At 38.0% G+C, this 27,981-nt stretch overlaps 1 protein-coding gene across 1 annotated transcript in view; it reads right to left on the reverse strand.

Moving 5' to 3' along the window:
- Positions 1-27,981, reverse strand: part of ZNF407 (zinc finger protein 407) — a 352,047-nt gene that overhangs the window by 206,468 nt on the left and 117,598 nt on the right. Inside the window, exon 4 of the mRNA XM_065629772.1 lies at positions 6,236-6,310. Within this exon, the coding sequence (XP_065485844.1) occupies positions 6,236-6,310 (75 nt within the window). The remainder of the gene's footprint in view (positions 1-6,235; positions 6,311-27,981) is intronic.

Genomic DNA, 27,981 nt, shown 5'->3' on the forward strand with positions numbered 1-27,981 from the left:
GGGAGCACTCGGTTGTTTATGAATACAACGAGATCATCATTTATATCTTGTTACGACACTTAAAATTAGCCAGAGGTGCTCACTGTAGGCAGTGTGCATCCCATTAGGCGCTTCCTCTGTCTTCTACCCGCAACAGCTAAGCCTTCCCAACGGAAGATTGTTGCCAACTACACAAATTTCCAAAACATCTCACATCATACCTGCCAACTAAAATAAACTTACTTCGGATTGCTCCTCGTTCTGAACAAAACTATAAGATTGCCAGGATTTGATAGGAAGAACAAATAATGAGTAGAAGTAACTTCATTCTTTTACAGTCTTCCAGTTGTTATTTTTCTTTCTGATAAGATGCTGAATTTATCACTCGTCTTTGTGAAAACAGCCTTCAAAAGTATAAATGGCTGCCTACGCTTTTCTTCGGAGTGAAGCAAATGTCTGTGATGCATGCACAGACAAGAAGCCAAGAGGAAAGCTAGCTGTGAATTTTCAGCGCATCACCTACTTCTAGTGCCTGAGGAAGCTCAGGTAACCCCAATGGCTCCCTTGTGTTCCTTGGGTCGGCCACAGGCAGAGAAGGACGCTCGGGCAGCAAGAGGCTGCGGAGCCTGTACCTACGCTCTTGCTCCGAAACAGTTCAGCGTCAGCCAAGAGCTGAACCCCACAGGAAAGTATTGCTTTCAAAGGTCAAGTAAACTTCCAAAATACTGAAAGCTTCACATAGATCGTGGTAAAACTTCAGCTCCTAACCGATTCAAAAACGTTGAGTCCTTTCCACTTCCCTCTGCTCATCACAAGCTTCTGACTGGCAAATACATTAAGGAAAAGCTACATTTCCTTCCTTAGGGCTTTTCCAAAGAATTATTTCATATCTCTCCAAGATCCTTTTTAAGCCAAATGCAAGAAACAATCAATTAATTAATTTTCTCATTCCCATCCAGTTAAACTAGTAAATGTTAGGTTTCAGCTGAAAAGCTCAGTTATTGGCAAGAAGCAGTAAAAGGTGATGACAAAGCTTGATGGCAAGACTGGGCCCATCACCCTTCAGTGGTTGCAGGTCTCCTGTCCTCTGTATATCCACAGGTACTACCAACACCTCTAACTGGAAACCTTTCTGTGAGATAGTCACTTACTCATGATCTAGCACTCTGTCCAATTCTGGCTTGTATCAGAACTAGTGTGGCCAGCAGGACCAGAGAAGTGATTGTGCCACTGTACTCAGCACTGGTGGGGCTGCACCTTGAATCCTGTGTTCAGTTTTGGGCCCCTCACTACAAGGAAGACATTGAGGTGCTGGAGAGAGTGCAGAGGAGGGTGGCAAAGCTGGTGAGGGGTCTGGAGCACAAGTCTGATGAGGAGCAGCTGAGGGAGCTGGGGCTGTTTGGCCTGGAGAAAAGGAGGCTGAGGGGAAACTTTATCTGTCTCTACAACCACCTGAAAGGAGGTTGTAGCATGGAGGGTGTTGGTCTCTTCTCCAAGTAGCAAGTGACAGGACAAGAGAAAATGGCCTCAAGTTGCACCAGGGAAGGTTCAGATCAGATATTAAGAAAAAATTATTCACGGATAGGGTTGTGAAGCACTAGAACAGGCTGCCCAGGGAAGTGGTGGAGTCACAATCCCTGGAAGTGTTTAAAAGGCATCTAGATGAGATTCTTATAGACACGGTTTAGTGCTAGAGTTGGGTTATGGTTGGACTCGATGATCCTGAGGGTCTCTTCCGACCGAAATTATTCTATTCTATTCTTTCAGAGTATGGGTAAGTTATTAGAAGATGATTGTCTACATATATGTATCTACGTATGACACATCACTCTGACTTTTGCTACTTGTTTTCCTAAAGTATGGGTAACATCAAGTAGATCTTCTTACTTTGCAGTTACAAGTTAATACTACCCAAAATGGGCATATCAAATAGTTACTATCAGAAATTTATCTACTCAAAGAAAGAAAAATGTTTTAAAAGAAGGATTAACAATTCAGCTAAATAGAAGAGGGTTGGACTGATGGACTTAATTTACTTCTAGTTTTACATTCAAAACAGAAATATCAGGGCACTGCAATTTATTACAAAATAAAACAAAATTTACAAAATATCAACCCCCTATTCATTTTTCCTGGCTACTTTTCTTTCAGCTCTCAACAATGCCTTCCAATGACATATCAGGCAGTCTCGTATACCCTACAATATTTGTACCCACATGTTAGTAGCATTTGATATTCCAAAATTCACACTGGCATATATGCAACTACATTGAACACCACTCTCCTTTTTTATTTTTTAATTCCTCTGTTTACTTCAAAGCAGCTGTGTAAAACATACAAATTTTAGAAGTACACTATTTTCCAACATTATTTGAAAAAGCTTCTCATATCTATTTAGGCTGCTACTCCTTAGTAATAGGCATTTACTTACAGCTGTTGCTCTCAAGTTGAAATCATCACACAGCTTTTCCAATCAATTAAGATTATTTGAAAATCACATGATCTTCATATGATGTTACTAGCACCATAACATTGATCCCATTTTTAAAGCACATGAAAAAATAATTTTAAAAAAAAGCCACAACTACCTTAAAAACAAACATATTATTAATGAACTTTACAGAAAATGTTTTGTAACACAGATTCCAGTTCAGCAAGTGTTTGTGCTCCAAGTAACTTCATAGATGTGAATGATCCTATCTGACTCAATGGGATTACTCATATGCAAAAAGTTATTTCAGAGGCAACTCATCATTTAAAATTCATAAAGAAGATGAGGTAATTAAACAACTGTCAGTTAAGGCCTTTCTCTGGTATACCTATACAAAAATAGTTTAAACACATGTATCAGACAAAATTCTAATTAACAAAGTCTTAGATGCCATAAAATGTGTATTGTACACTAATAATGGTGTTCTGAAAAAAAAAAATCTAAAGGATAGTTAAATGTATTTTTCAGATGAAAAATTTCTTAATCCAGAGGTGTGCGTAATAGTGGCAAAATTCAGTCTCACTGATGACTTAGTTATTTTATTTTTCTTTTCCTGCTCATATTTCTATGTGCATGTATTTATCTTAAACTCAATAGTGAAACATCTCTGTTTGCTCTGTGTTTTGCCACAATGTATACCTAAGTAACATAATGACATAACAGAAATCAGAAGTCGGCACCATTAACACTACTGATGTGTTCACCTTGTCCTCAACCACACTGTCTCCTAGACACAATAAAGGTGTAGCCAAAGATTTATCCTGCCAATAAGATATAGTTATAGGTCCCATGAAGATTACTGACACTGAAGTACCAAATATGTACTGGCCTTGGACTTAGCAGATAACATACCAGTTTTGAGACACATTCAAGTTGACAATAAATCAGTATCACAGTTCCAATAACAGGCAAAATACCTTAGAGGAATTTTTGTGTTAAAACATTCCACTTTTGAGTTAGCTATTAAATGGTAATGATCATAATGGACTAGGTAGTAGGGTTTTTTTGTGGCTGAAATGTGCAGACATTTTACTACAAGGCTATTTTTTAAGCTTTTGTGATTTTCAAGTGAAAAGTATTTCCCTTTAAATCAATTTTGCCATCAAAAAAAAAAGGCAAAAATAAAAATATTTGTTTTCATAGCAGTCTTATTATGAGTTATACTTGTTTTCTATATCTGCACATACAAAAATTTCCACAGCCTCCATTACACCTCCCTTTCGTGCATACAAAAAAACCCCAATAGTTCTGGGCTATGGAAATCTAGAGAGAGCAAGGCGCACTAGCTCAGTGCCACTTACTAAATTGCAAATGTATTTCTTTCTCCCCCTCTCAGAACTATCACAATGTTTGTCACCAGAAATTCCTTTTTGAGAAGTTTGTTAAAAGGGCACCAATTTCTCAGGATGTATGGGTTATAACTATTTTTTTCAAGCACCCTTTTGAACTTCTTTCAATTTTCTGTTTTTGATGATAGTCATGCTGACAACTTTTTTTGGTCCATCAAACTCCGTAGTACAATTACATGAATTTACTTTTAATAAATTACCATCTTTGCATATATCAGTCAAACCATGAAGACTAAACACTTGCAAATAAAATGCATTATTAATTTAATTGTCACAGCCTATTTAGCTAGCTTCTATTAGTATTTGCTATTATATGCAATGTATCAGAGGGTAGAATCAAATTCAAAACATAAAGAATAAACTGATTATATTGTCCTAGAGAAATTAAAATATAGCAAGCTTACAAAACTATAATCAAGGCATTAATGTTTTAAATAGGTAAAAAACTATGTAACTTCATTTATAACATATTTATAACCAAAGTGACTGTTTTACATGTTGAAGAAGGATTTTTTTTGGTTCCAAAAGCCATTACAAGGCATCAAACTCTCAGGGAAAGGGAAACAATGGTGGTTTGGTATTTCCTGCACTTGATCATGTGCCTTAAAAATCCACCATCACTAGTAAGGGACTGCTACTAGAAATTTACATTATTGTTGTAGCTCTGCCAGGGCTGTGAACCTGCCTGTGCACAGAGGGGTGGACAGAGGAGGGACCCCCCGACTCCAGCCAGAAAGCCTGGGAGGAATATGGGAAGAAATGGGGAAAACAGAAACAGCCAGAAGGTTTCCAGAAGAAACACACAAACAAAAGCGAGCAACAACCGATTGAGATTATAGCATCCTGTTTGTTTAGGAATTCATTTTGAGATGATGATCACTAAAAATACGCCTCTCAGGCTAAGAGACTATATTTGGAAATCTATTGTATGTATCCTTTATTGCGCACATATTCACTAGGGTAACGCAAGTTATCTCTATGTTGTATTTATGGTGATTGCACAGTAAGTACCCCCTTGTAAGAGAACATATTGGTATTGAATGCTTCCAGTTACAAAATAAGCCACCAGAGCAAAGCATTTTTCACAATTGTTGTGCTATGACAAAAGATAACCAGCATAAACTTTAATATGGTATCTGCTTGGATGAAACTGTAATTGTTGTTTCGATGCATCATTCTATTTTCTAGATGAAACAAAGTATCTCAAAATTCTTTAAATAACTGTATGTTAGGGAAATTCTGGTTAAGCACTTTGCAGTTATTAAAAATATAAGCACCACTTAAATAGGTGCTTAGTCAAATATAGGGCATACATGGTGTGCTAATTTAAAACTCTACTCTTAGGTCACTCTGTGATTGAAGTGTGACAAACTTATGGGGAAAGAATTTAATCGACCCTCATTTCCAGTGTCTTTAATGGGAAATTAACATGACCCAGAGAGAGTTTTGCAGTGTTCTCCTACAATTCCTTGCTATTGTTTATTTTCCCCTTCTTTCATATCAAAACCTGGAAATACTCTTTATTTACACAAGCCTACACTGGAAGAATTAGTTACAAGGCAGGAATACTTGAAACAGTATCAAGTGCCCAACAATGAACCTTGCAGGTAGGACACCTCCATCTACCCAGATGGAAAGTGAAAAGGCCATCTTTTGGCTGTCCAAAAATCATCAGGTTGCCCCAAAAATTCAATGAAATAGCAATATCTATGCCACAATGTGCCTAATAAATGAGGCAAAACCTGCTTATCTGCAAACACAGTGACATTCAGTTTGTAAAACAGTTACACTTTAAACTGCAGAAAAAATATCCTGCTTGCAAAAAAAAAAAAAAGTTTGTAAAGAAGTAACTATACACAGACTGAAAAAACAAATTAATTCACTTTGAAAACAGTCAAAAGACCAGATCTCGTAAAGAAGTAACTATACACAGACTGAAAAAACAAATTAATTCACTTTGAAAACAGTCAAAAGACCAGATCTCTGTCCCTGCTCAAAAACACTGAGGAAACTTTCTTTTTGATTCCTCTGTGGCTTTTACTTCGGTGATCAAAATAAATCTCATAAAGTCATTTTATAAATCCATGAGCATCAAGGCCAGCAAGAAAAAAAAAATTGTACTTGAAGGAACAGTTACAACTAGGGAAATTTTAAGAAAATAATATCACCTGTCAAAAAACATCCCCAAAAGGTGCAAATCCGACACCTTTTACCTAGATTTGCTTTCTTCAGCAACTTTTCTATTGACACCCAGAGACGTGTCACGAGCACTTAAACGTGTAGTAAAAGTTGTTACTCTGTAGTTGGAGTTAAGGTAGAAGTCCAGGTGACTTCATTTTGGGTAAGTTAAATATTCCGCGTAAGGTCTCCACACATCGTATATGGTAAAATAAGAAAGAATTTTGAAGTATTTTACCTTTCTTTGGGTGTGCCAACTCCATGCTTGCCCAGTAAATGAGTATTCAAATGTTTCTTCATCACAAACGCCACTCTACAAAACAAACAGAAAACACACGACGATTATTTCTTTTATTAATACTTTTTTTTTTCCTGTTTTGAGCATGCATTTGAGCATATTTTAAAGGTGGACTTTTAAAAACCCACTAGACTATGACTGAAATCTGGGAGTCCCTTCTGTAATGACAGGTTTTCTTCAAATTACAGTCACCTGGCTATTTTTCTCACAAATAAGTAATCACAACCAAGCATCACTGGTCAAAGGACAGAAAGCTTGTTTCTGCTTCCCTTCACAAATTAGAATATCTTATACAATATACTCATAACATAGTCTATTTTGCTTAGAAAACATTTTCTCATATTATAAGCTAATACAGTTTTACTTTCACCTTTGAATTTATTTAGGCTCAATGGGGCCATCCAGCAACCCTTCTTCATACAAGTAGTTCCATTGTTTTTAATGAGTAACACAAAAATACAGCAAGATTAGATGCTTTAATCCCTGCCTACATCTAGTCAAACTTCATTGTATTAATTATTCAAAGAGATTTACATAGAAACAAATTAATAGTCTTAGTTATTTTATAGTTTTGTGGAAAAAAGATGCAAAAGGCGAAGCACACGTTCATGAAAACATTTTGGGCAGGAATATTGTTCAAACTGGCAAGGCATTGTACAAGACATCAACAGCAGCAACAAAAGATATACTACCTGGCATTATGTTTATACCAAACAAAACACAGATAATTTACTTTAATTTTGGTGACATATGTAAGGAAACGGATAGAAGCCTATCAAGTACCATTCTTCTGCTGATAAGCTCATAACATCAATTTAATTATGTCATGTGACTGCTTCAAACAATTTAGATATCAGAATGAATCTTCAAACTAAAATGTTTTTCTCAATAAGCAAAAATTTTACTGCTGTAACTTTCAGTGTGAAAAGGGCTTGCAAACATTTTCGTTAATTATGTATTACAGCTGTCCTTCATAAAGTTAATTACTAATAGCTGAAAGGCAATAGACTCTATTTGCATATGTACATGAAAGGCATGACATATGCAAAAATATGATTTTAATTAGCATTCTGTGATATGAAGGGCTACAAATCAAACTGGCATGTTATAAGATTTTTAACATTAAACGCTGAATTCATCTGGACGTGTTTGCAGTAATGGACAATGGAAAGACTGTAAAACACTAGCACTATGGGGTATATGAGCCACAAAAGCCAAGAGACAGTACTTTTCCTTTACAAATATGTTAATGTAGCTTCTCCATGTCTGATCTACTTTGGGCACTTTCACATTATTAGAGAGGATCTCTCTTGTGCTTTCTTTATGGTGTAAGAATATAATTCTGTCTTATTTAAACGATAGCGATTTCCTTATTTTTACGAAAATGCATGAAGAATACCTTAAATACTTTCCCTGTGCAATTTAGAAGTATAGCATCATAATCATTACAACTGTGAATAATCTCTCACACCATCACTACTACACAAGTGTCATCAGAATTACTGTACATTGGGAAAATATTGTAACAAAGTAAAATAATGTGTTCTAATAACAGCACAAGGCATTCAAAATGTACTGCTCTTGCTTTTTGCCACAAACAATAACCATTTCCACACAGCCATTAAAGATACCAAACAGACTTTAATTTAGTAATACTTATATTTCCTGTTATAAAACTCCATTCTCCCCCACCTCTAAAAGAAAAAATAAACTCAAAGATATTACTATGAAAGGGCAATGTGCAATCAAAGTTGTAAAGGCATACTTTGCTATTTACATGGAATATAAAGATGTCAGCCAACTACAGAGTATTTCTAGGAATGTGTGTGTTTGGTTTTTCTGTGGTCGTTTTGTTTTGTGTGGGTCTTTTTGTTTAGGTTTGGGTTTTTTGGTTTTTGTTTGTTTGTTTTTGTTGTGTTGGGTTTTTTTTTTCTTCTGAACCTGTGTACTTGGAGCTTTCATATAAAAGATGAACATTTCTTATACGACACAACCGCAGGGGGTGCAGATAGACGTACCTTTCTGCAAAATCAAAGACAAAGGCCTTGTTAATAACGGGAAGCAATTCATCTCCCATTAGCTGCCTCTGCTCTGTTTTATGCAGGTTCTGAGTAACCATTTTGCTGCTGTTACACAGCACAAATAAAATAAAGACTGAGTCAGTAAGTGCCTCAGCATCTACTAACATTTTAAGCTTTTAATGTAAGGCTTGAAGAGTTAAGACTTGAGGAGCACAGAATGGGTCTGTGCAAGCCTGGAGTGCTCAGCACAGCCCAGGAACAGCTCCTCACCTTACAGAATCAGGCCTTAAAATACAAGTTGCTACTTTCAGCAGAAATTGTGAACAAGATACAAAAATATTACCAGAGACAGCCCTTACTTCAAACAAACGATTCTTTTTTTTTTTTTTTTTTTCCTTAGAATTGAGGCAAAGCCTAAACATTTTGGTTTAGGTCCTGAGTTTGAGGAAGGCCTTTAAAATAAAAATGATAGGTGTAGGAACTATTTGTGTATGTTTACTAAATGCTGCAGGTGATTTTCAGAGGGAGGTGGTAGTGATGTTTGCTGGCTTTACAAGATAAACACAAAAAGTGTTTTCAGTACATTCAGTAACTCTGGGTTTCTAAGCAGTTACTGTTCTAGTAGTCAAAAAATATTGGTTTTATCTATGCCAATAACTTACCTCTGCTGAGGTAAATCAGTTATTCCTAAGATACTGCCAGAACTGAATAGATAGACATGACTTAGCCTTGGTCTTTTCAAATGAATCTTAAGAGAAGTCTGGCTGGCACCAGTAAGGACTCACGGAGTGAATGCTTTCAAGATATGTGGCTTTAATACATCTTCAAATCAAAGGGATTCTTTCATTCAGCTGCGGTGAGCACCAATTCAGGCTTTGCTGAATTTCCTTTTTTTTTTTTTTTTTTTTTTTTAATTCTAGTGGAAATAGAAATGTTCAAATGCTAGAAATTAACTGGTTTCAGAAACACATCAAAAGGGAGTAGGAAAAACCCATTAATTGCCATACTCTGTGCTTCTAATACACACAAACCAGGCAAGACCAGAGGCCTGGAACCAGTTTTACAAAGTCTGACCTGAACATAGTCATTCCCAACCCACAGGAAAACAAGAAGTCACAGCCCAGCTGCTCTCCTAAGGCAGAAACACCTCGTCTGTACACCCAAGTCATAGTCATTGGGAGTTCCCTCCGTTCCTTAGGAAGGCTGCACTCCTGGAAGCCTCCTCCTTCCAGTGGAAAAAGGGGCATGGTAGGATTTCGTTTGCTTACAGCAGCATTCTGTTGGTTTAACTTTTATCAGTGATTTTTCAACTACGCTGGCTCTAAACTAGCAACATCCTCCGTCTTATACACTCTATGTTCAAACTTCAGGATAAATTAAAGACAAGATGAAAAATGGCACAGAGCTTTTAGAAGAGCATCCACACTTCCTATGGACAATTTTTTTCACGTAAACTATAAATAAAAATAACGGTCAATCATAAATATATGAGCACCTTTCCCAAAATAAGTTTGCAGAATATTCTATTTTCAGTTTAGAAGAGTTGTGGCTTTGTAGGAACGTGTCCACTCATATTCCATGGCATTCTTCAAACAGCACTTGGGCTTATTCTGAGAATGTCTGTAACTGATTTAGGAGCCTCTACAGACTTGTTTTCAGCTATAAAAGTACATTTTAATGAACAAAAGAAACAAAGGGACTTCTAATTCTGTGGAAAAAAAAAGAAACATATTGGACAATCTTTACTGCCACTTTTTATTCTAGTGTAATACAAGTTCTTCAGCATGTACAATGTTTATCATCACAGTACCCAAGGAATATGAATAATCTGTCACGTATTGTCTGTTCTCTCATTTTCTCTGCAGGGCGAGAATTGTGCTCTGTGAAGTATCTTGTTTTAAGAGGGCAAAAGATTCCAGGTTTTATTATGTTTTGAATCTATAATAGCTCTTTTCTTTTTAATACATACATTACTGTGTTAGTGAAAAGCCAAGTTAAAACAAACAAACACAACAAACACAGACACACACCCCGAAACAAGCATCTGGACCATAAAAGTAATGAAATCTATTATTTCCTGAGTGTTTAACAAGTGCTCAGCCTTAACCTAGCTCCAAGGAAGCAGCTACCTCTTACCCCCACCAGAAAGTCACTTGAAGCCACATCAACAGACAAGTCATCTTGTAACTGCGTATAACTGCTGAGAAGGACCAGCAGGAGAATTTATTTTTGTGGGACTCTACAAACAAGGTATCCAGCAGTTGAAGAGCAATTTTAAATCACTCAGTGGATACATTGCTCTCTGCAATTGCTCTTGGAGAATTTATCTCGCTGACAACAATGTTCAATGACAGCAGAAAAGTCCACAAGAATAACAATGAATATCTAACCTTTATTCATATTCTCAATATCCTTTACATCTCCTTTAAACTGTCCAGAACCTCTTTATACATGAATTTAACTCTGAGAGTATAGGTAAGCTACCACATGACATGTGCTGGCTTCGACTACACAGGATGTTTTAAAAAGCAACTGGAAAGCTTTTCTTTAAAAAAAAAAAACAAAAACCAACCAACCAAACAACAACAAACAAACAAAAAACCCAACAAAAAAACAAAGAAAGAAACACATCACACACACCTACAAACAAAACGAAAAAAAAGGCAGAATAGAATAGTATTATTTCCAAATTATTAGTATTTAGTACTTGGTTTTATCATAGGCTTCAAGCCTAGGATAGAATGGTTTACCATTTTGGATAAATCACCTGGGAGATCCAACAGCTTCAAGGAATAATAAGAATAAAAAAAAAAAATCTCTTAAACTTTTATACACCATCACAGAATATGAAGAAATAATATATTATATCCTGTCTTCATCAGTTTTTGTTTTCCATGATCTGTGCTTGAATCTCTGTCCTTGTATATTCACCTGAGGCAAGAAACCAGAAAATCAAGGCAAAGTGCATGGATCATGCCAAGAAGGGAGACAACAGTATGTTTGGGCAAGTAAGAACCATAGAATCCACGTCGTTATTTATTACCCGGACGAAGTGCTCTTGTTCTTTATTCTGTGTTGAAATACACTGCAAACCCTAATTGTTTGCAGTTGAATGAGTGGTTCAAATGGAGTCGTGGGTATCAGCAAGAGAAAGAAATAGTGCAGTTTCTCAAGGAATATCATGACCCACATGTATTTCAGAACGTTTAATAAAACTTTATATATATAATTACTGATTTTTGCATGTACTTTAGGTATGTAAGTTCTATACATAAAAGCAGAACTTCATATATTCAAATCAGCACTTAGTCAAATAGTACATAAACAATCTATATGAACTTAAAATCTTTAAGTTTTCAAAGTCTCAACATGATATAAAAAGTTGCTACCCAAATCTCATCTCTGTCAAGATTTTGTATTCAGCAGGTCCGCTTCAGGAACAAGAGCATAGAGGAAAACGCGAAACTGCTCAGAAAGCAACCGTTTTCTATGAGCAAGTAATTTTTTTTTTTTTTTTTTTTTTCCATGCACCAAAAGACTAAATTCGTGGGAATTTCTTCAAGTCCATCATTCGTGGACGTTTGCTGATTCTGAAGGGCCGAGACTGGGGTGCTGATAACTCTCTTGCATGACTGCGCGCAAGGGACTCAATTTAAAAGAAAGTATCTGGCAGGGCAGAGTCTGGTGTGGAAGATATCCAGTAGTCTGAAAGGCTTCATGCCCTTTGTGACAAGATGTCAGGTTCGAGTAAATATCTGGCAGGGCGAAGTCTAGTGTGGAAAACATCCAACTATCGGAAAAACTTCATGCCTTCTGTGATAAGACGTCAAGTCCTAGAACCCCACATAGGAAAGCTGGGGTTTTCTGCTGACTCACTTAGCAGCCAAATGAGGCAGCTCTTATTACTTACACCTAACAGTTATGGTTATTCTTCTTAAGTTTAAAAAAAAACCCAAAAATATCAATAGCATTTCAGAAGGTTAACAAGTCGTGCGTAATCACCCAGCCTGTGCAACTTGGAATAATGTAAATTTTTTCTCTTGAAAAGAGAAATTGAAAGAGGCAAATGGGGACAACTTTGCCATCATCCACAGGACAAGAACCAGAATAACTCAGAAGAATATCATGGTAATTCATGGAATATAAAGACTAATGTAAGTTTTACATTTCTGGGAATTATTATCCTTTCTGCCTTAAGTTTGAAGGTGAGGGTTTTTTTCCAACTTTCCGTGCAACAATCAGGTATATTTATTATATATTAACTTTTCAGCTTTTCCATGGAGATATTTTGTTGCTAAAGTTCAAAAGCCAACACTTTCAAAAATGAATTTTATGTCAATATGTAATCATCAGTGGAACAGAGCTCAACCTTCTCTTCTAAAAATGCCTCATTTCATTTTTACTGTTACTTGGAATGAGCTAGCAAAGAAGCTGAAGTGCCCAATGGAAAAAAAATGGAGAGAAGACAACTTATATTAGTGGAACACCTGCACTCAGCTTGCACCTGGGGTAGACTTGAGTATCACAGCAGCTACTGTTCCTGACTTGCTTTGAACAGGATGACAGACAGCAGGACTGTCAATGCGCTGTTCAATGACCTGCATCAATCTCAAGAATAATTTACTGCTATATCAGACGGATCATTATGGATGAGTTGTGCACTATCAATCAGTTGACTGTGTTGTTCCTGCATATTCCTGAATTTATCACCCAGAAGAGAGAGGAATCTCTCAACATATTCTTGTTCCTTTCTTCCACCAACCCGCATCCCTCAAGATGTGAGAGAAGTATTAGACACATGGCCATAAAGTAGTAGCAATGGGCACAATTATCTCCTTTCACAGGTTTTGACAGAAGAGACTAGGGTACAAAGATAAAATTAAATAAAATGGAAAATATCTTCTACTGTTCCATTCAAGATGGCTTGAAGAGATCCTGCCATCCAAAGTCGTCAAGTCCTCTCACCATCCCTTTTTTAAGAGATATATGTTATAATGTAAAACATCCAGGACAGAAATATAGTCTGTCATTGAGAGGACTGTGGCTAAAGAGGAATACACTGACATTATTTACATTGTTTCCTCCTCCATGAAGGAACTCACATTCTTTTTTTTCAATTGTGTGCCTCACCTGATTTTACTTATTTTGGATCTGAAATCAGAAGGGTTTCCTGTGAATTAGCTATAGATCCATCCTGAATTTTATTGGTTTGTGTTTGGTTTTTTTTGGTGTTTGGTGGTTTTGGTTTGGTTTTGGTTTTTGTTGTGTTTCTTTTTTTTTTTTTTTTAATTCCTGTTGTTTTTTAACTACAAAATGCACCCCTCAACAGCAGACGCATGAATAAGCCAAGCACAGAATGTGGTAACAGTTACGAACATAAAACTGAGAGGAAACTTGAAAGTGCAACTGGGAGCTTTTAGATTTGGAGATACAACACAAAGCTGCGCACACGGCATACAGTGAATATGGTAGTTTACGTGCACAGACAACAGTTTCCAGAGACCACACACTTTGCCTCCTTAAAAGAGGGAGAAAGCCATTGCACTGTTTGGTACATAACTCCACTGAAAATGGGACTTGGTTACTTCAAAAGAATCTTACCGTGTGGTTCTAAACATCTAGGCTGGATGGCACATCTAAACACTAGCGCATGAACAAATATTTCAGGGAAAGATGCAGCATGATATTGTACACAAGAAATATAGTTTGGACCATGTAAAACATCACCAGTACACTTGCAGCTGTGCATGCATAAAAAGTGAGAGAACAGGGCCCACCAGGTCACTTCTATTCTTTCAAGCCGTAAAAGTATGCAAATCAAGAGAAATACTAAATAACTATTATAAATATAAATATATTATTATTAATACTAGCCAGCTAAAAGCAATTCAGTAGTAGATTTCTCTGAAAACCAGAAGTGGATCTTTCCTTATGGTACACTATGACATCTTAAATGAATAATAGAGAGTTTCAAGTGGTGGCACCGCTTCACCACCCCTGCTCTCCAAACACCAGGAATTAGGAAGGCTCTAAAATTCACAGGAAAATATAATGTATAAATAGCTTAAAAATTAACAACCGGTGAAACAGGTCATATTAAAAAAAAAAAAAGGAAAAAAAAACAAAACAAAAAAACCCAACAGCAACAACAACCAAAAAAAAACCAACCAAAAAAAAAAAACAAACAAAAAAAACCAACCAAAAAACCAACAAAACAAAACCACACACCACCACAAACACTACAACAAAGAAAATGCAATCAATAGCTTTTTAATTCTCCCCAAACACCTATGCTTAGAAATGAAACTGAGGTTGTTCATGCACCATTACTAAAAATCAGAAATCTACTTTAACAATATTCTTCTGGGTATTCTTCTAAACCAAATAAAATGTAATGAAATATTTTATATTTGTTTTAAACCTGAATTTTCCTGCTGAATGTGAATTGATCTACTGTCCATCTGAATATCCACAGTTCTGTCAGAGTCAAATAAAACATTGGCTAGTAAAAAACTGAAATAGATTGTCTATCATACAGTATATTGCTAAGCTGATACCCTTAAGTAAACAAATGGCTCTCTACATATTTTGTTTGCTTAATGAGAAGACTAAAAATAGCTGAAGAGTGGCGAAAACTTCAAAGTCAGAAGGTCTTCACTCTGTCAGGCAATCGCCTTCCAAACATACGAGAAAATTAGTAGCGCTACAAGAAATGTTTGTTTCAATATTCAGAGGAGTTAATGAATGTTAAGTGATAATGGTAGACAGCAGCAGTATATAATTACATTTCTAAACACACCTTACCAAATCACTTCTAAACTAAAAGAATCACATGTTCTATTAATTTTCATTGGTTATCAAACATCTGTAACTGTCACCTCTAACAGGTGTTTGTTAATCTAACAGCTGCACAAGGTACTAAAAAAGAAAAAAAAAAAAAAGAGAAATCACAATATGCTTTCTGTAGTGCTGCTACCAACCTCTCAGTCTACCAAAAGGCCGAACCTCTTTGCCTAAATTCTGAAATGCAACCTTAGGCTCAGCGTTGGGAGTGCCTTGCATCCAAGAGAGATTACCATCAACGTCCAGAATCACAACACCAGCAGAGAACATATTGGTTATGCTAAATGAGGCTGCAGAAATGCTTTAAACCTAAATGAAGGTTTATGGCTATAAGTACTATAATCCAAAAGAGTGCCTACCAACCTCGCTACTAAGAAATTGCTTATGTCCTCTCTTTTCTGATAACGTCTACATCCAACATTCCCATAACTCTGCTCCCTCCCTTTTCCACTCCTTCCCTTTCTTCAGACATTGACCTGTCTCCCTACTCATGTTCCAGTCCATTTCCTAGGATGTTCAGGACTTCAAATACAGAATTTGATGCAGTAGGCACCAGTTCCACATATCATCATCTTGCATCCGGAAAGAGACAGCAGGATGAATGGTCTAATGTAGGAAGTTCTTCAAAGTAGATTCAACCTTTTGGGACTCAGGTGAACCACACCTCTAAGTGCCCTAAAAAGGAGTTTTGAAATATTTGACTTTCTGCAGACAGATTGTACAGAGCTTCCCAGAGATTCTGAGGAGCAAAGTCTATGTATGTTGAAAGTGTAAGAAACAGGCTGTAAGATTACCTCAAAATAAGGATGTTTCAATGAGTTTCTACTTAAAAGTAGAATGGAGAGAGCCAAATGTACTTAAGTTTAATCCTTTGTTCATCCTGAACAAAAACTCACTTCTGATGTTGTAGCTTCTTCCTAACTGCTCAGAAATTGCACTGCAGACTGAACTACCATGTTTATACAGAGCTTCTATAGGAAGAGCTATCTTGAGAGTGAAATCCTCGTCATCAAAAGAACCTACTCTTGCCTGTCTTTAAAGGAAATCAAAACAAATCTAAAGATAGCTGACTGTGGGCTAGAAAACATGTAGGGCCTGCAGTAGCGGTGCCACCACATATAACTCAGTCAATTCAGCAGCTACAGGGCCTGTGGTCTTTAGCAAAGTTGTGAGGTATAAAGGAAGGAATGAGATGAATAAATTGGTCACTCTCTGATGACTGAACTGCTCAGAAGTCATACACAATCAGAAGGCATACACAATTTTTATTGACAGTTTACCCACAATTTGAAAACGCTGCTGGTGATAGATGGTGGCTGGAGCGAAGGCTCTGCAGTCCGCTTGATCTGCGAGAGTAGTGAGAATCTTGCCCTAGGTCTTCGCTTGACATAGAAAAGCAAGTGCTGGTTGATTTGTTTATTCCTGAGACTTAAATTCAGCTGTAAAACATATCCTTTTTGCCTTACATCCAGGCATTCCACAAGACTGTTTGACTTAAGGTAGAAAACAAAATACTTCAGAATATCTGTTTGCCAAAGGAGCTGTAACTGCATAAAAACAGTAAAACTATGACAGCAGGACCTAATCTGTAACCACCAGAAGTACCATCCACATGGATGAACCTTTAACAAGAGTCTGATCAAATCAGAAGAGACTGGTTCCAGCTCAGGAAAAAAGAAGGTAACTCTTTGGATCAGATTGTTTTCAGTCCACAAAAATGCATCTGGTACTTGTATACATGTAAATATGCTTGCAGCACAGGCAAAAAAATAAAAGAAGACACCCACCTTGGTTCTCGCTTTCCTTGTCCAAGGGCTTTCAAGCCTGGCCATTGCTGCCTCGGAGACTAAGAACCACAGTGGCATTAGAACAACCATATTGTATGCCTAACACTTGGCTAGTATCTTTGATTAATGTTTGATATTTCGTTGTTAAAAGACAACTTCATAAGTAGTTGAGCATAAATAACAGCTTGGAGTTTTAATTCTCAACTGGTGCATCAGTCTCTCCAGATATTCCCATCAGAGCCATCCCCAACTCTTCCCAAATGCTAAGAATTACAGCAGCTTCCTTCTCCTGCCACTGAAGAGGAGGCTGCTGAAGCAATAACAGGGACCGTCAGAGGAAACCATGATATCCCGACCAGAAAGACTCTTATGCGCTCTACATGTACCACAGATCTACAAAACTCTCTCAAATTATGGCACTGAATGTAGAGTGCACAGAAGAGCAGCATTAAGAGCAGCAAAGAAGTTTATCCAAATGAGAATTCCAGGTGGTAACAGCAGCATTACTCCATTTGTCCATGAGCAAATGGTAACATCTCTCATCACTTCAGCCACAGACTTAGGAAGATAATTACGAGTCACTAAAGCTGCCAAGCGCAAAGTCTCTTGTTTCTTAGGTTTGCCTTCGATATCCAGCAGGGCTCACTTAAGACACAGAAGTTCAAAGCCAGGACTGCAGGAATGAATAGAGTACTCACCTGAGATATAATTGTTATTGAAGCAATAAAGAAAACCATAGAATCATAGAACAGTTTGGGTTGGAAGGGACCTTCAAAGGTCATCTAGTCCAACCCCCTGCAATGAGCAGGGGCATCTGCAACCAGATCAGGTTGCTCACAGCCCCGTCCAGCCTGGCCTTGAACGTCTCCAGGGATGGGGCATCTACCACCTCTCTGGGCAACCTGGGCCAGTGTTTCACCACTCTCATTGTAAAAAAATTCTTCCTTACGTCTAAGCCTGAATCTCTCCTTCTTTAGTTTAAAACCATTATCCCGCTAAAAAGTCTGTCACCATCTTTCTTATAGTCTCCTCTTAAGTACTGAAAGGCCACAATAAGGTCTCCCCAGAGCCTTCTCTTCTCCAGGCTGAACAATCCCAACTCAGCCTGTCCTCACAGCAGAGCTGTTCCAGACCTCTGATCATTTTTGTGGCCTCCTCTGGCCCCTCTCCAACAGGTCCATGTCTTTCCTCTACTGATGTTTCCAGAGCTGGACACAGGACTCCAGGTGGGGTCTCACCAGAGCAGAGCAGAGGGGCAGAATCACCTCCCTTGACCTGCTGGCCACACTCCTTTTTATGCAGCCCCAAGATACAATCGGCTTTCTGGGCTCCAAGCAGACACTGCTGACTCATGTACAATTATTTCATCCACCAGTACCCCCAAGTCCTTCTTGGCAGGGCTGCTCTCAGTCCCTTCATCCCCCAGCCTGTATCGATACCAGGGGTTGCCCCAGCCCAGGTGCCAGACCTCGCACTTGGCTTTGTTGAACCTCATGAGGTGTGCATGGGCCCATTTCTCAAGCTTGTACAGGTCCTTCCAGATAATAAAATAAAACTAAAAATACTGAATAACCCCACTGTATTTAGAACGATGTTTTGCACAAAAAAGCCATTCTTGCAGTCCGGTATGGATTCTGTGTGCACTAGGTATGAAGACTTATCAGTCTGAGAAAACCAAAGGAATATACATCAGACAAATCAGTACGGTCATAAAGATGATATCTGTGACACAGCAGAAGATGTTCTCTGGCAAGGAATATTCCAATCCCAGCCAGCAGCTGAGATTAACTCTGACCATTTCTGGCCACAAATCAAACATGAGAGAGATGCGAACTACATAGGTGCCCAGTGGAATTAAGAAAGAAACATCTTTGATCTCAGGGGCCTAGATATACTTACGTGCACATATTGAGCATACATATGAACAAACAACTGAAAGAGAAATCACTTTTGTTGCAAACAAAAGCTTATGACATGTTATCTAAAAGAGAAAGGAGAACTGATAAATTACCCAAAAAGATAAAAGAAAAAAAAAAAAAGGAGTTCAGCTTTTTCTGAGCTGGCCAACCAAATTTCTAGGGTATATTACTAACAGGAAAATTACAGAACTTCAGTTTTTATATACAAAGTGATAATCTTGCCCTATAAAGAGACATAAACCACGTCTCTTTAAAAGAAACATTATTTTTAGTCTCAATGTCTTTCTGAAATGAAGCTTCAATTCAATGCTTTTTCCTTTTCTGATCCTTGCTGTCATTGCAACTACACCCCCACAAAGTCTTATGTCAAGTGCTCGCATGAGACAACGGGATCCCGCAGGTCCACTTTTGGTAGGAGGGGAACATGACAGCAAAAGGTGACACACCTGTGTCACACCAACACACACAGTGGTACAAATTTTATTCAGTACTGCATACATTTGATTTTCATTAATCTATTCCTGCTAGAGCACTTAAATTTAACAAATGTGTTCACAATTTGGTAGATGCCCCACCCCTGGAGACATTCCAGGCCAGGCTGGACAGGGCTCTGAGCAACCTGATCTAGTTGAAGATGTCTCTGCTCATTGCACAGAGATTGAACTAGGTGACCTTTGAAGGTCCCTTCCAACCCAAACTATTCTATGGTTCTGTGAACGGAGACATGTGTGCACAAAAACACATGCGCAAATGACAGACCTGGAAACACAAACACCGTATTTCCCAGAGGTCACTCAAAGCCATGGACACAGGGCACGTAACCACCGACACACGACTCCCTGCTCAACTTTGTAAGGAGATGCACGTAAAACGACTCTCACTTTGGAGCAAATGCAGCTCCCACCGTTTGACCCGTAAGACCCACAGGCCCCACGCCTCTCTGAATTCCACACATCAGAAGGGCTGAGTCGCCCCAGGATCGTTTTCAGCCAAGAAAGGCCTCCAAATTTTAGGCAGTTTAAATTACGCTCTGCAAAGTTTAAATACACACAAAGTGCTTTCTCTTTTGTTATAAACAGAAACAAGCAAACAAGACAAACAAACAAACACCAAAAAAAAAAAAAAAAAAATCAAAGGGCTGTTATGTTTCTTTACAATTTATCAGATCAGCAGAACCCCCAAAACCATTATTTATGACATTAAATGCCTGTATTTGGACAGACGTAGAGACCGAATTAGTCTGACCAGTGTGTAACTTTTATAGTACTGAACAGTAGGCAATGTTATGTGCAACACATAGCCGGATAGATCAATGGACTTGATGATATAAGGAGTTACAAACAAAATAGTCAAAAATATTAACCAATAAACACATGCCTGGGTGGCAACTTCCTATTATAAAATTACTGTAAAGATCCTCAAACTGTTCGGGGGAGAAAAAAAGTCCAATTTTCCACATAACCTGAGAGCACAGAGTTTGCTGATAATAAGATCCAAGGAACCTGTAAACCCAAGGCTCTAATTTTCTTATGGCGACTGTGTAATATTTTGCAAAGTAAAATTGACTGAGATGGAAGCTATTTTGCATGGTACAGTGGCGATGGCTAACAAATGAGAGTTTTGTGGGCTGAATGTTAGTCCCCTGCCTCATCTGCCACCCCTAATGACAGCAGCCACCTGCTGTTTTATTGTCACAGCTGGAGCCGGTTCACACTCCTTGGTGCTGAGCTCTGCCCATGAGCGCCAAGCTCTCGCCTCGCCTCATTACTTTGATGAACTTTTTATGGTCAGCACCCATGAAGACCTCATCTAGGACTATACAACCTAGATCGGCTTCAGGGAGTGCTTCCAGCTAGCGTGAGGTGATAACACAGAGTGACACCACGGCTGCCGCTGCCTGTCACTTAGTCACGTCACTGTACGATACGTCTGGCTCTACAGGGCCCTCAACAGGTAAAATGCCATGAAATTCTCCTATATTATAAAGTTCACTCTGTCTTTTTCGCGTTGCAATATAGAGATCATATCCTACTAGCAAAACTCAGCTTTTCGAAGATAGAAATTAAAATTTAAAAATCTATCGTGCTGTTTCCTACATATCACTACAGACAAGAAATTTCTGCGTTCCCTAGACATGAACCTGCTGCCTTCCTAAAAAATTATCCTGGCATTAAAGAAAGCAACCATAAAAAGCATATTACAGCTTGATTAACACAACGAAATTAAAAAAAAAAAAAATACATGCATTTTAGAAGGACCATTTTAACTTAAAGAATAAAAAGCACAGAAACAAAAATCAAGTCAGTCACTCCAAATTATCATCCAAATAAATCCACAGCTACTACCCTCTACCCCCTAAAAATCCCACACCTATACATTTATTAGATACAACATATCAAATCAAGATAACAATGAGGCAAAGCCTTTGACAACATTTTACTTAATCACAGCAGTCTGTTACTATTTTTTTCTAATTTAAAAGCAAATATAATCAACCTTTCCTTTTCATTTTTTTTTTTTTTTAACTAACAAACACTCCAAGTCTCCTGAGCCTGTATACAATTTTAAACTGCATCAGAAATCTTTTCATTGACGCATTTAGAGCGGACTGGTTTGCGCTTGATCACTGAAATTTAACCCCAGGTTTACTTTCAGCAGTAGAATAATCTTTTTTGTGTCAGAGCTTTGCATTTGCCCATATTTACATATATCATTAAGATTAATATATGTGCTATTAATAATAATTTCATTAACATTCTGAAATCATCAAATAACATTTTGACTTTTGAATGGCTGTAGGCTATTATAAGCCTAAAAACCAGAACATTTTCAGTATTCATTGTGTAGCAATCCAGCTGATCAGTTTTGACAAATTCATGCAATGTTATAAGCCATTAAACTTCATTTAGTTTCATTTTAAAATTCCACCTAAAAATGAAAAGCAACTGTCTTTATTGTACAGACATTATGATTTCCAGTAAATAGCAGCTCCTGGGATCCTCCAAAAAGGAACTGGTGTGTGGTGTTATTTGTTGTTGTTGGTTGATTTTGGTGGGGGGTTCTTGTTGCTTTTATTTTAATGAAATGTATTTAAATTTATCATAAATAGAGTTTTTGAAATCATATTTTTGAGACCACAGACCCAGCAAGAGTTCAACACCTCTAATGTGATACGGTGCAATTTAGCACCTCGTGAAGAGGGGCAGTGCTATGGATACCCTGCACTTCACATCAGACCCCTACAAACTTTAAAAATGTTGCTGAGCACAGACATTATCCTACATTCTGAAAATTTGCTTATGCGAACCCTGCTTTATTAGCAATTTTTAAGTGTGACCTACACCGCAGCTGAAGAGGCAGGAAAAAAAAAAAAAACAAAAACCAAAAACCTAAACAACTCAATAAAGGTTTCAATTCTACTAGAAGATGGGCACCTCCCATACAGCCCCAAAAAGTATTCAAGGGAACCACAGGACACACAGAACCTCACGTAATAAAGGCCTAGAATGTATGAACAATCCCATTAAATATAAACCGCATCAATTTTTCTACCAGTAAAATTTCGAGAAGTGCTTTACTTCTGCACAGTGAATTCAACCAGAGAACTACTTGTGAAGCACAGTGACATATTGGTCACATTTTTTTGGAGGGAAGAAAAGGGAATTCTCTCCTTTTGACTAGATAATGTATCTGTCAAATGCATTTATATTTATAGCACTCATTTCATACGCTTAAAAATAAAATACCAAAGATGCAGCTTGATTAGTGCAGGCTAAGACATTATGAAAGGGACAAACTGCCTCAGTGGAACAATCAATGGTTTCAATGGAACAATCTCATAATAGTGCTGGTAATTAAACAATGTCCAAGAGATTGATTGATTTTTTTTTTTTTTCACACTAGAGCATCAGCTGTAGTATGCCTATTGCATGTTTTGTGATATGACACATTTAATCCATCCAAAAAGTTTCTCTTTTATCCATGTCTAATTCATAACAAAACTCTAAAGCCACAATTACCTAGGTATTTATTCTCCTGTTATAAAGGAATTTGTTAAAGGATATATGGTTATCCTAACTAGCTATATTTGCTCACTGCCTTCCAAGTAGCCTGTATGCATGTGTAAATATTTGGAAATATTTTTCCTTTGCAACACCATGTTGCCTTGGCATTATGACGGTATTTTAAAGTTGTATTCTAAAATATAACTTCAATTTATCCCGCACTTACAGTTCACTGGTCTGTAATTTTTAATAACCCTCTATTTTCCACTAATTTTAATTTTAGTCACTATTATTTAAAGTTCATTTTCCATGCATGCCCTTTCAATTGTGATTTTTTTTTTCCCCAATGTGACAAAAAACATCAGTGCCATTGCTAATGATGACTTTTATTGAAGTAAGAAAAAACAAACTTTTAAAAGAGAAGCAGATCAGAAGATCATCAGACAGTAACAACTTGTGGTCAGTATCATGATGAGGTGCATGTGAACAGTCTGGAGGTGACAGGATTTCTACCCTGTTACTAATCCCCTGAGCCATTCAGCCCCCTGAATGATAAATTTCTATAAGCTGATCCCTTAACCCATCACCAGGCTGGTCATGCTACTGCATTCCAATAGTAACAGTGAAAAGGGAAACACCTTATATTTTATATTTAAATCCCCATGATACACAACAGTCATGTTGGAAAGTCCCCAGACCTCTTTTCTCATCTACCACACAGAAGTTTTGAAAATGGACCCTATGAGAATAGGAATAGGTATATGAAATTATTTGGCTTAAAATAAACATTCTGCCTTCTGTACTTACTCCAAACACACAAGGAAGATTTCAATATACATATTTTTCCTTGTACTGAACAGAAATACACGTTGAGCTTAAAAAAAATGGCTAAACTTCTATGCCTGCTGTTAAAGAAAAAGATATTCATATAAGGCATACCAGAGACATTGCTGAGGAATTGTTCACTCTCTAAAAAAATATTATCTCTGTAATGCTGCCAGTGCCAGTGTCAGGTTGGGCAATTAGCCAATTAAGTGTGAACAGATCTGCCAAGAAGCTATTTTATTTTTGCCTCGGAATATTTGTGTATCTGTGAGCTGGTGTGTGTTTGTGTTCATGCATCAGTGGAATCTGGTTGTTCATGCCAGGTTTTCTTATCACACATTTCTGCCTTTTTGAACTTGCAAATTCCCGCAATACAAGATGGACATGTGTCTGCTGATAACATCAACAAACTTACATTCACAAGGAGAGGTTTTGTGTAACTAGATCAAAAGTAGCCTTTTTTGTGTTAATTACCTGACCCTGTCTGCTTACACAATACAAGAAGAGTTGCTCATGGGAAGAACTCCAACACCGCAAGCACCTCTAAGAGATGTTAAAAGACAACAGATGTGGAAGAAATTAGCATCTGATTACAATATCCCTGGTTAAATACTCTCCTACAAGCCCCATTTCTACATGCTATCTGAAGGAAATTCTCACTTCTCATAGCAGACCAGGTTCAATTGGGTGCTCAGACCATCCTGTTATTTCTTTAATTTAATCTTCTTGTGCTTTAGACCCTTGTACATCCATCCATCCATAAAATTTCTCTTGGAAATATGAGTAGGTACAAAACACATCTAATACACTCAGACTAGGGCTACTGCCTAGAAAGCCTGAAGACATAGCCAGATTTCTATTGCCTTGTCCAGAGTAAAAAGAAAAAAAAAAATCTGGATTTTTCTTTTTTTGTTCTTGTCGTGGTTTTTTTGTCTTGATTTGTTCTTTTGTTTTGGAGGGTAGGGAGCAGACCCACCAACTGCAAACCTTTATCTTAATTCAATAGCAAAAGTCCAAACAAGGTGACTTCAACAGTTTTGATCCAGTCATTCCAAATTAAAGCCAACGCAAAAAAGATATACACAATTTGCAAATCAAAACCAAACAGTGCAAAGTACAAACAGAAGTATTTAAAAAACCTTTTCATAACATTTCAGAACACAGATATTACCTGGCATTGAAACTATCTCCTTGAACACCTATTAGAGAATTTCACAAATCTTAACAGCACTGACAACTTGTTCAGAATTTACCAACACACAGAATCACAGAATGTTAGGGATTGGAAGGGACCTCAAAAGATCATCTAGTCCAATCCCCCTGCCAGAGCAGGAACACCCAGATGAGGTTACACAGGAAGGCGTCCAGGTGGGTTTTGAATATCTCCAGAGAAGACGACTTCACAACCTCCCTGGGCAGCCTGTTCCAGTGCTCTGGCACCCTCACTGAGAAGAAGTTTCTTCTCAAATTTAAGTGGAACCTCCTGTGTTCCAGTTTGCACCCATTAACCCTTGTCTTACTGTTGGTTGTCACCGAGAAGAGCCTGGCTCCATCCTCATGACACTCACCTTTTACATATTTATAAACATTAATGAGGTCACCCCTCAGCCTCCTCTTCTCCAAGCTAAAGAGCCCCAGCTCCCTCAGCTTTTCCTCATAAGGGAGATGCTCCACTCCCTTAATCATCTTTGTTGCCCTGTGCTGGACTCTCTCCAGCAGTTCCCTGTCCTTCCTGAACTGAGGGGCCCAGAACTGGACACAATATTCCAGATGCGGTCTCACCAGGGCAGAGTAGAGGGGAAGGAGAACCTCTCTCGACCTACTAACCACCCCCCTTCTAATACACCCCAGGATGCCATTGGCCTTCCGGGCCACAAGGGCACAGTGCTGGCTCATGGTCATCCTGCTGTCCACCAGGACCCCCAGGTCCCTTTCCCCTACACTTCCACTAAAAAGATTTCCTGTTCTCCTGTTCTCCAAGATACATGTTTAAACAGCCCTGATGAAAATTAGTGTATTTTGCAAAACCGTAAGTACATTTAAGGCTAGTGAAAGTAACTACCTAATATTACTGCCTGTAATTAGGGGTTATGGAGGGAGGTAAAGTACAAGTTAGTAAATCCGGTGCTGATAACGATCTTTAGGGTCTTTGCTATTAAGTTTCTCTTGTAAGATTACATAAATGAAGCATGTGAGTGACAAACATTCTTACACAAGGTCTCACAGCCAAGAGTGCCATCTTCCCTAACAAATCCCACCAGTCTATACAAGAGGAACACTGTGCTCGGTTATAGCACCAGTTAATCCCTCGATTCATCAGACATGCTACGACTGCTATGCCTAAGGATGAGGCTGGTACCATAACACCCCATCACGCTGGAGATCCAGCTGGTCCTTGCAAAATGTCCTTGAGGGTCAACATGACCGCTCCAGAACTCCATCCAAGAAGGGCTGTTTTAGGAAATGCTATCAATTTCTCCACAGATCCCCTCAGCAGGAGATGTTTAGAAATGGGGTGCATCACCACCTCACTCTTCCCTCTTCTGGGAAGAGTTGTCTGCTTCTGAGCAGAGAAGGGACCAACAGCACTCGTGCCACTTTGCTCTCCCTCTTCACAGAGTCTGTGCCCCAGGGGAAGGAGGGCTGGCCGGCATTCATTGACAGAAGTGAACAAGGAAATCCTTTTGAGTATGTTTCAGGTTAAAATGGAATTCCCTTTTTCAGCATTCTTCATATATTTTGCTACACAGGTCTGTAGCTCTTATGTTTGCAGTTGCCAAAGAATTCTGCTTTTTCTTGTCCTTTTGGTAAGCAGGAACAAACATTTCTTCTCACCTTTTTGTAGCTGCATCACTAAAAGTAGGACTGTAAACGTTCAGAAAGGATGTATTTCATTCCAGCAATAAGTCAACTCAAACTGAAAACATGCATTTTTAAAAGATTTGCTATTTTTGTTTCCAATGTATCACTAAATTAATGCAAACCTACTTCCTGAAGAGAGCAAGTAGTGTTGGTTTCACTAGAGTACATATGATCTAGATCCCAAGGTCTAGTCATAACATATTTATCACCATCTAGCATTTGGCTCCTATCTGATGTCCACAGGCACTTGTAGTGATAGCTGTCAAACTGCATTCCATTTCTGGCATAAACGAGCATAACAACAAGGACAAGAAATAGAGTGCAGTATAGAGTAACAACACAGCCTGGAATTTAGCCCATAGTAAAGAAACAGTCAAATTCATTATCAACCTCAATGATGGAGGTTCATCCTTATGGTGGCAGAATATTTCAGAAGTCACCAAGCTTCATGAGGCTTGCTTCCACTAAAGGTGCTAAAAATTGTTTTGGAAATATAGTATCCTTCTCCCTTCTTTTCTTTTCACCATATCGGAGACCAGAAAGTCTTAGTCAAGCCATGTATGTTCCTGGAGAAGGAGGTCTAAAAGGACATGACCCACCCTCCTTGGATTTCAACTGCTTGTTCCAGTGCTATTTAAGCACACAGATATTTCAGGTATTCTATATAAAAAAGCCTCATCTTAGTCTCTTTTAATGAAAAAGAAATAGAAATGAATGGGAAAAAAAGAAAAAGAAAACCAGATGATCAGTAGCTAAGCTGCTAGTTCTTTTCCAAAGTCTTGTCTATATTCCACAATTTTAATATTCTAATTTAATTCAGCAGTAACCTTTTGTTCCTCTGTCTGCTCATGGACATTTTTCTATCAGTCCCTTTTTTACTTCCCCTTGAACTGGAAATACTCCATATCTGTATACCTCAAAAGATTTTGCAAGTCTGCATCCATCTCTCAGTTGTAATTGGAGGGAAACCACAACTCCCAGAGGCAAATATGAATTTCTAGTCAACCCTTACAAATGTATCAGTGATAAAGATGAGGTAGTTTTAGTGGCTGGGGAAAAACAAACCAACCAGCCCTGTAGCACAGGAAGACGAGAATATTGCTTGGCCACGTATTGCATTGCAAGAAAGTAGTGACAGGGAAAGCGGGGCAGTAGCACCACCTACAACAGCATACGGTCCACTGGCACATTATGAAGTCAAAGTCCTTCCATTTAAACAGGAATTCCATCTCTCCTTGACAGGCAAATGACAGATTGTGTGCATCACTCAGAAATGACTCAGGTTATTGACAGTGCAGAGAAAGTCTCCTTATCCTTTACGATGTTTCTGAAGAACAGAGGCCACAATTAGAAAACATGCATACTAAGATTACTACTCTTCCTCAGATCACACTTTGCTTAACTTTTTTATAATATATTATTAAA

This window comes from Caloenas nicobarica, chromosome 2 (genome assembly GCF_036013445.1).
Source record: "Caloenas nicobarica isolate bCalNic1 chromosome 2, bCalNic1.hap1, whole genome shotgun sequence".
In the NCBI taxonomy this organism is placed as follows: Eukaryota; Metazoa; Chordata; class Aves; order Columbiformes; family Columbidae; genus Caloenas; species Caloenas nicobarica.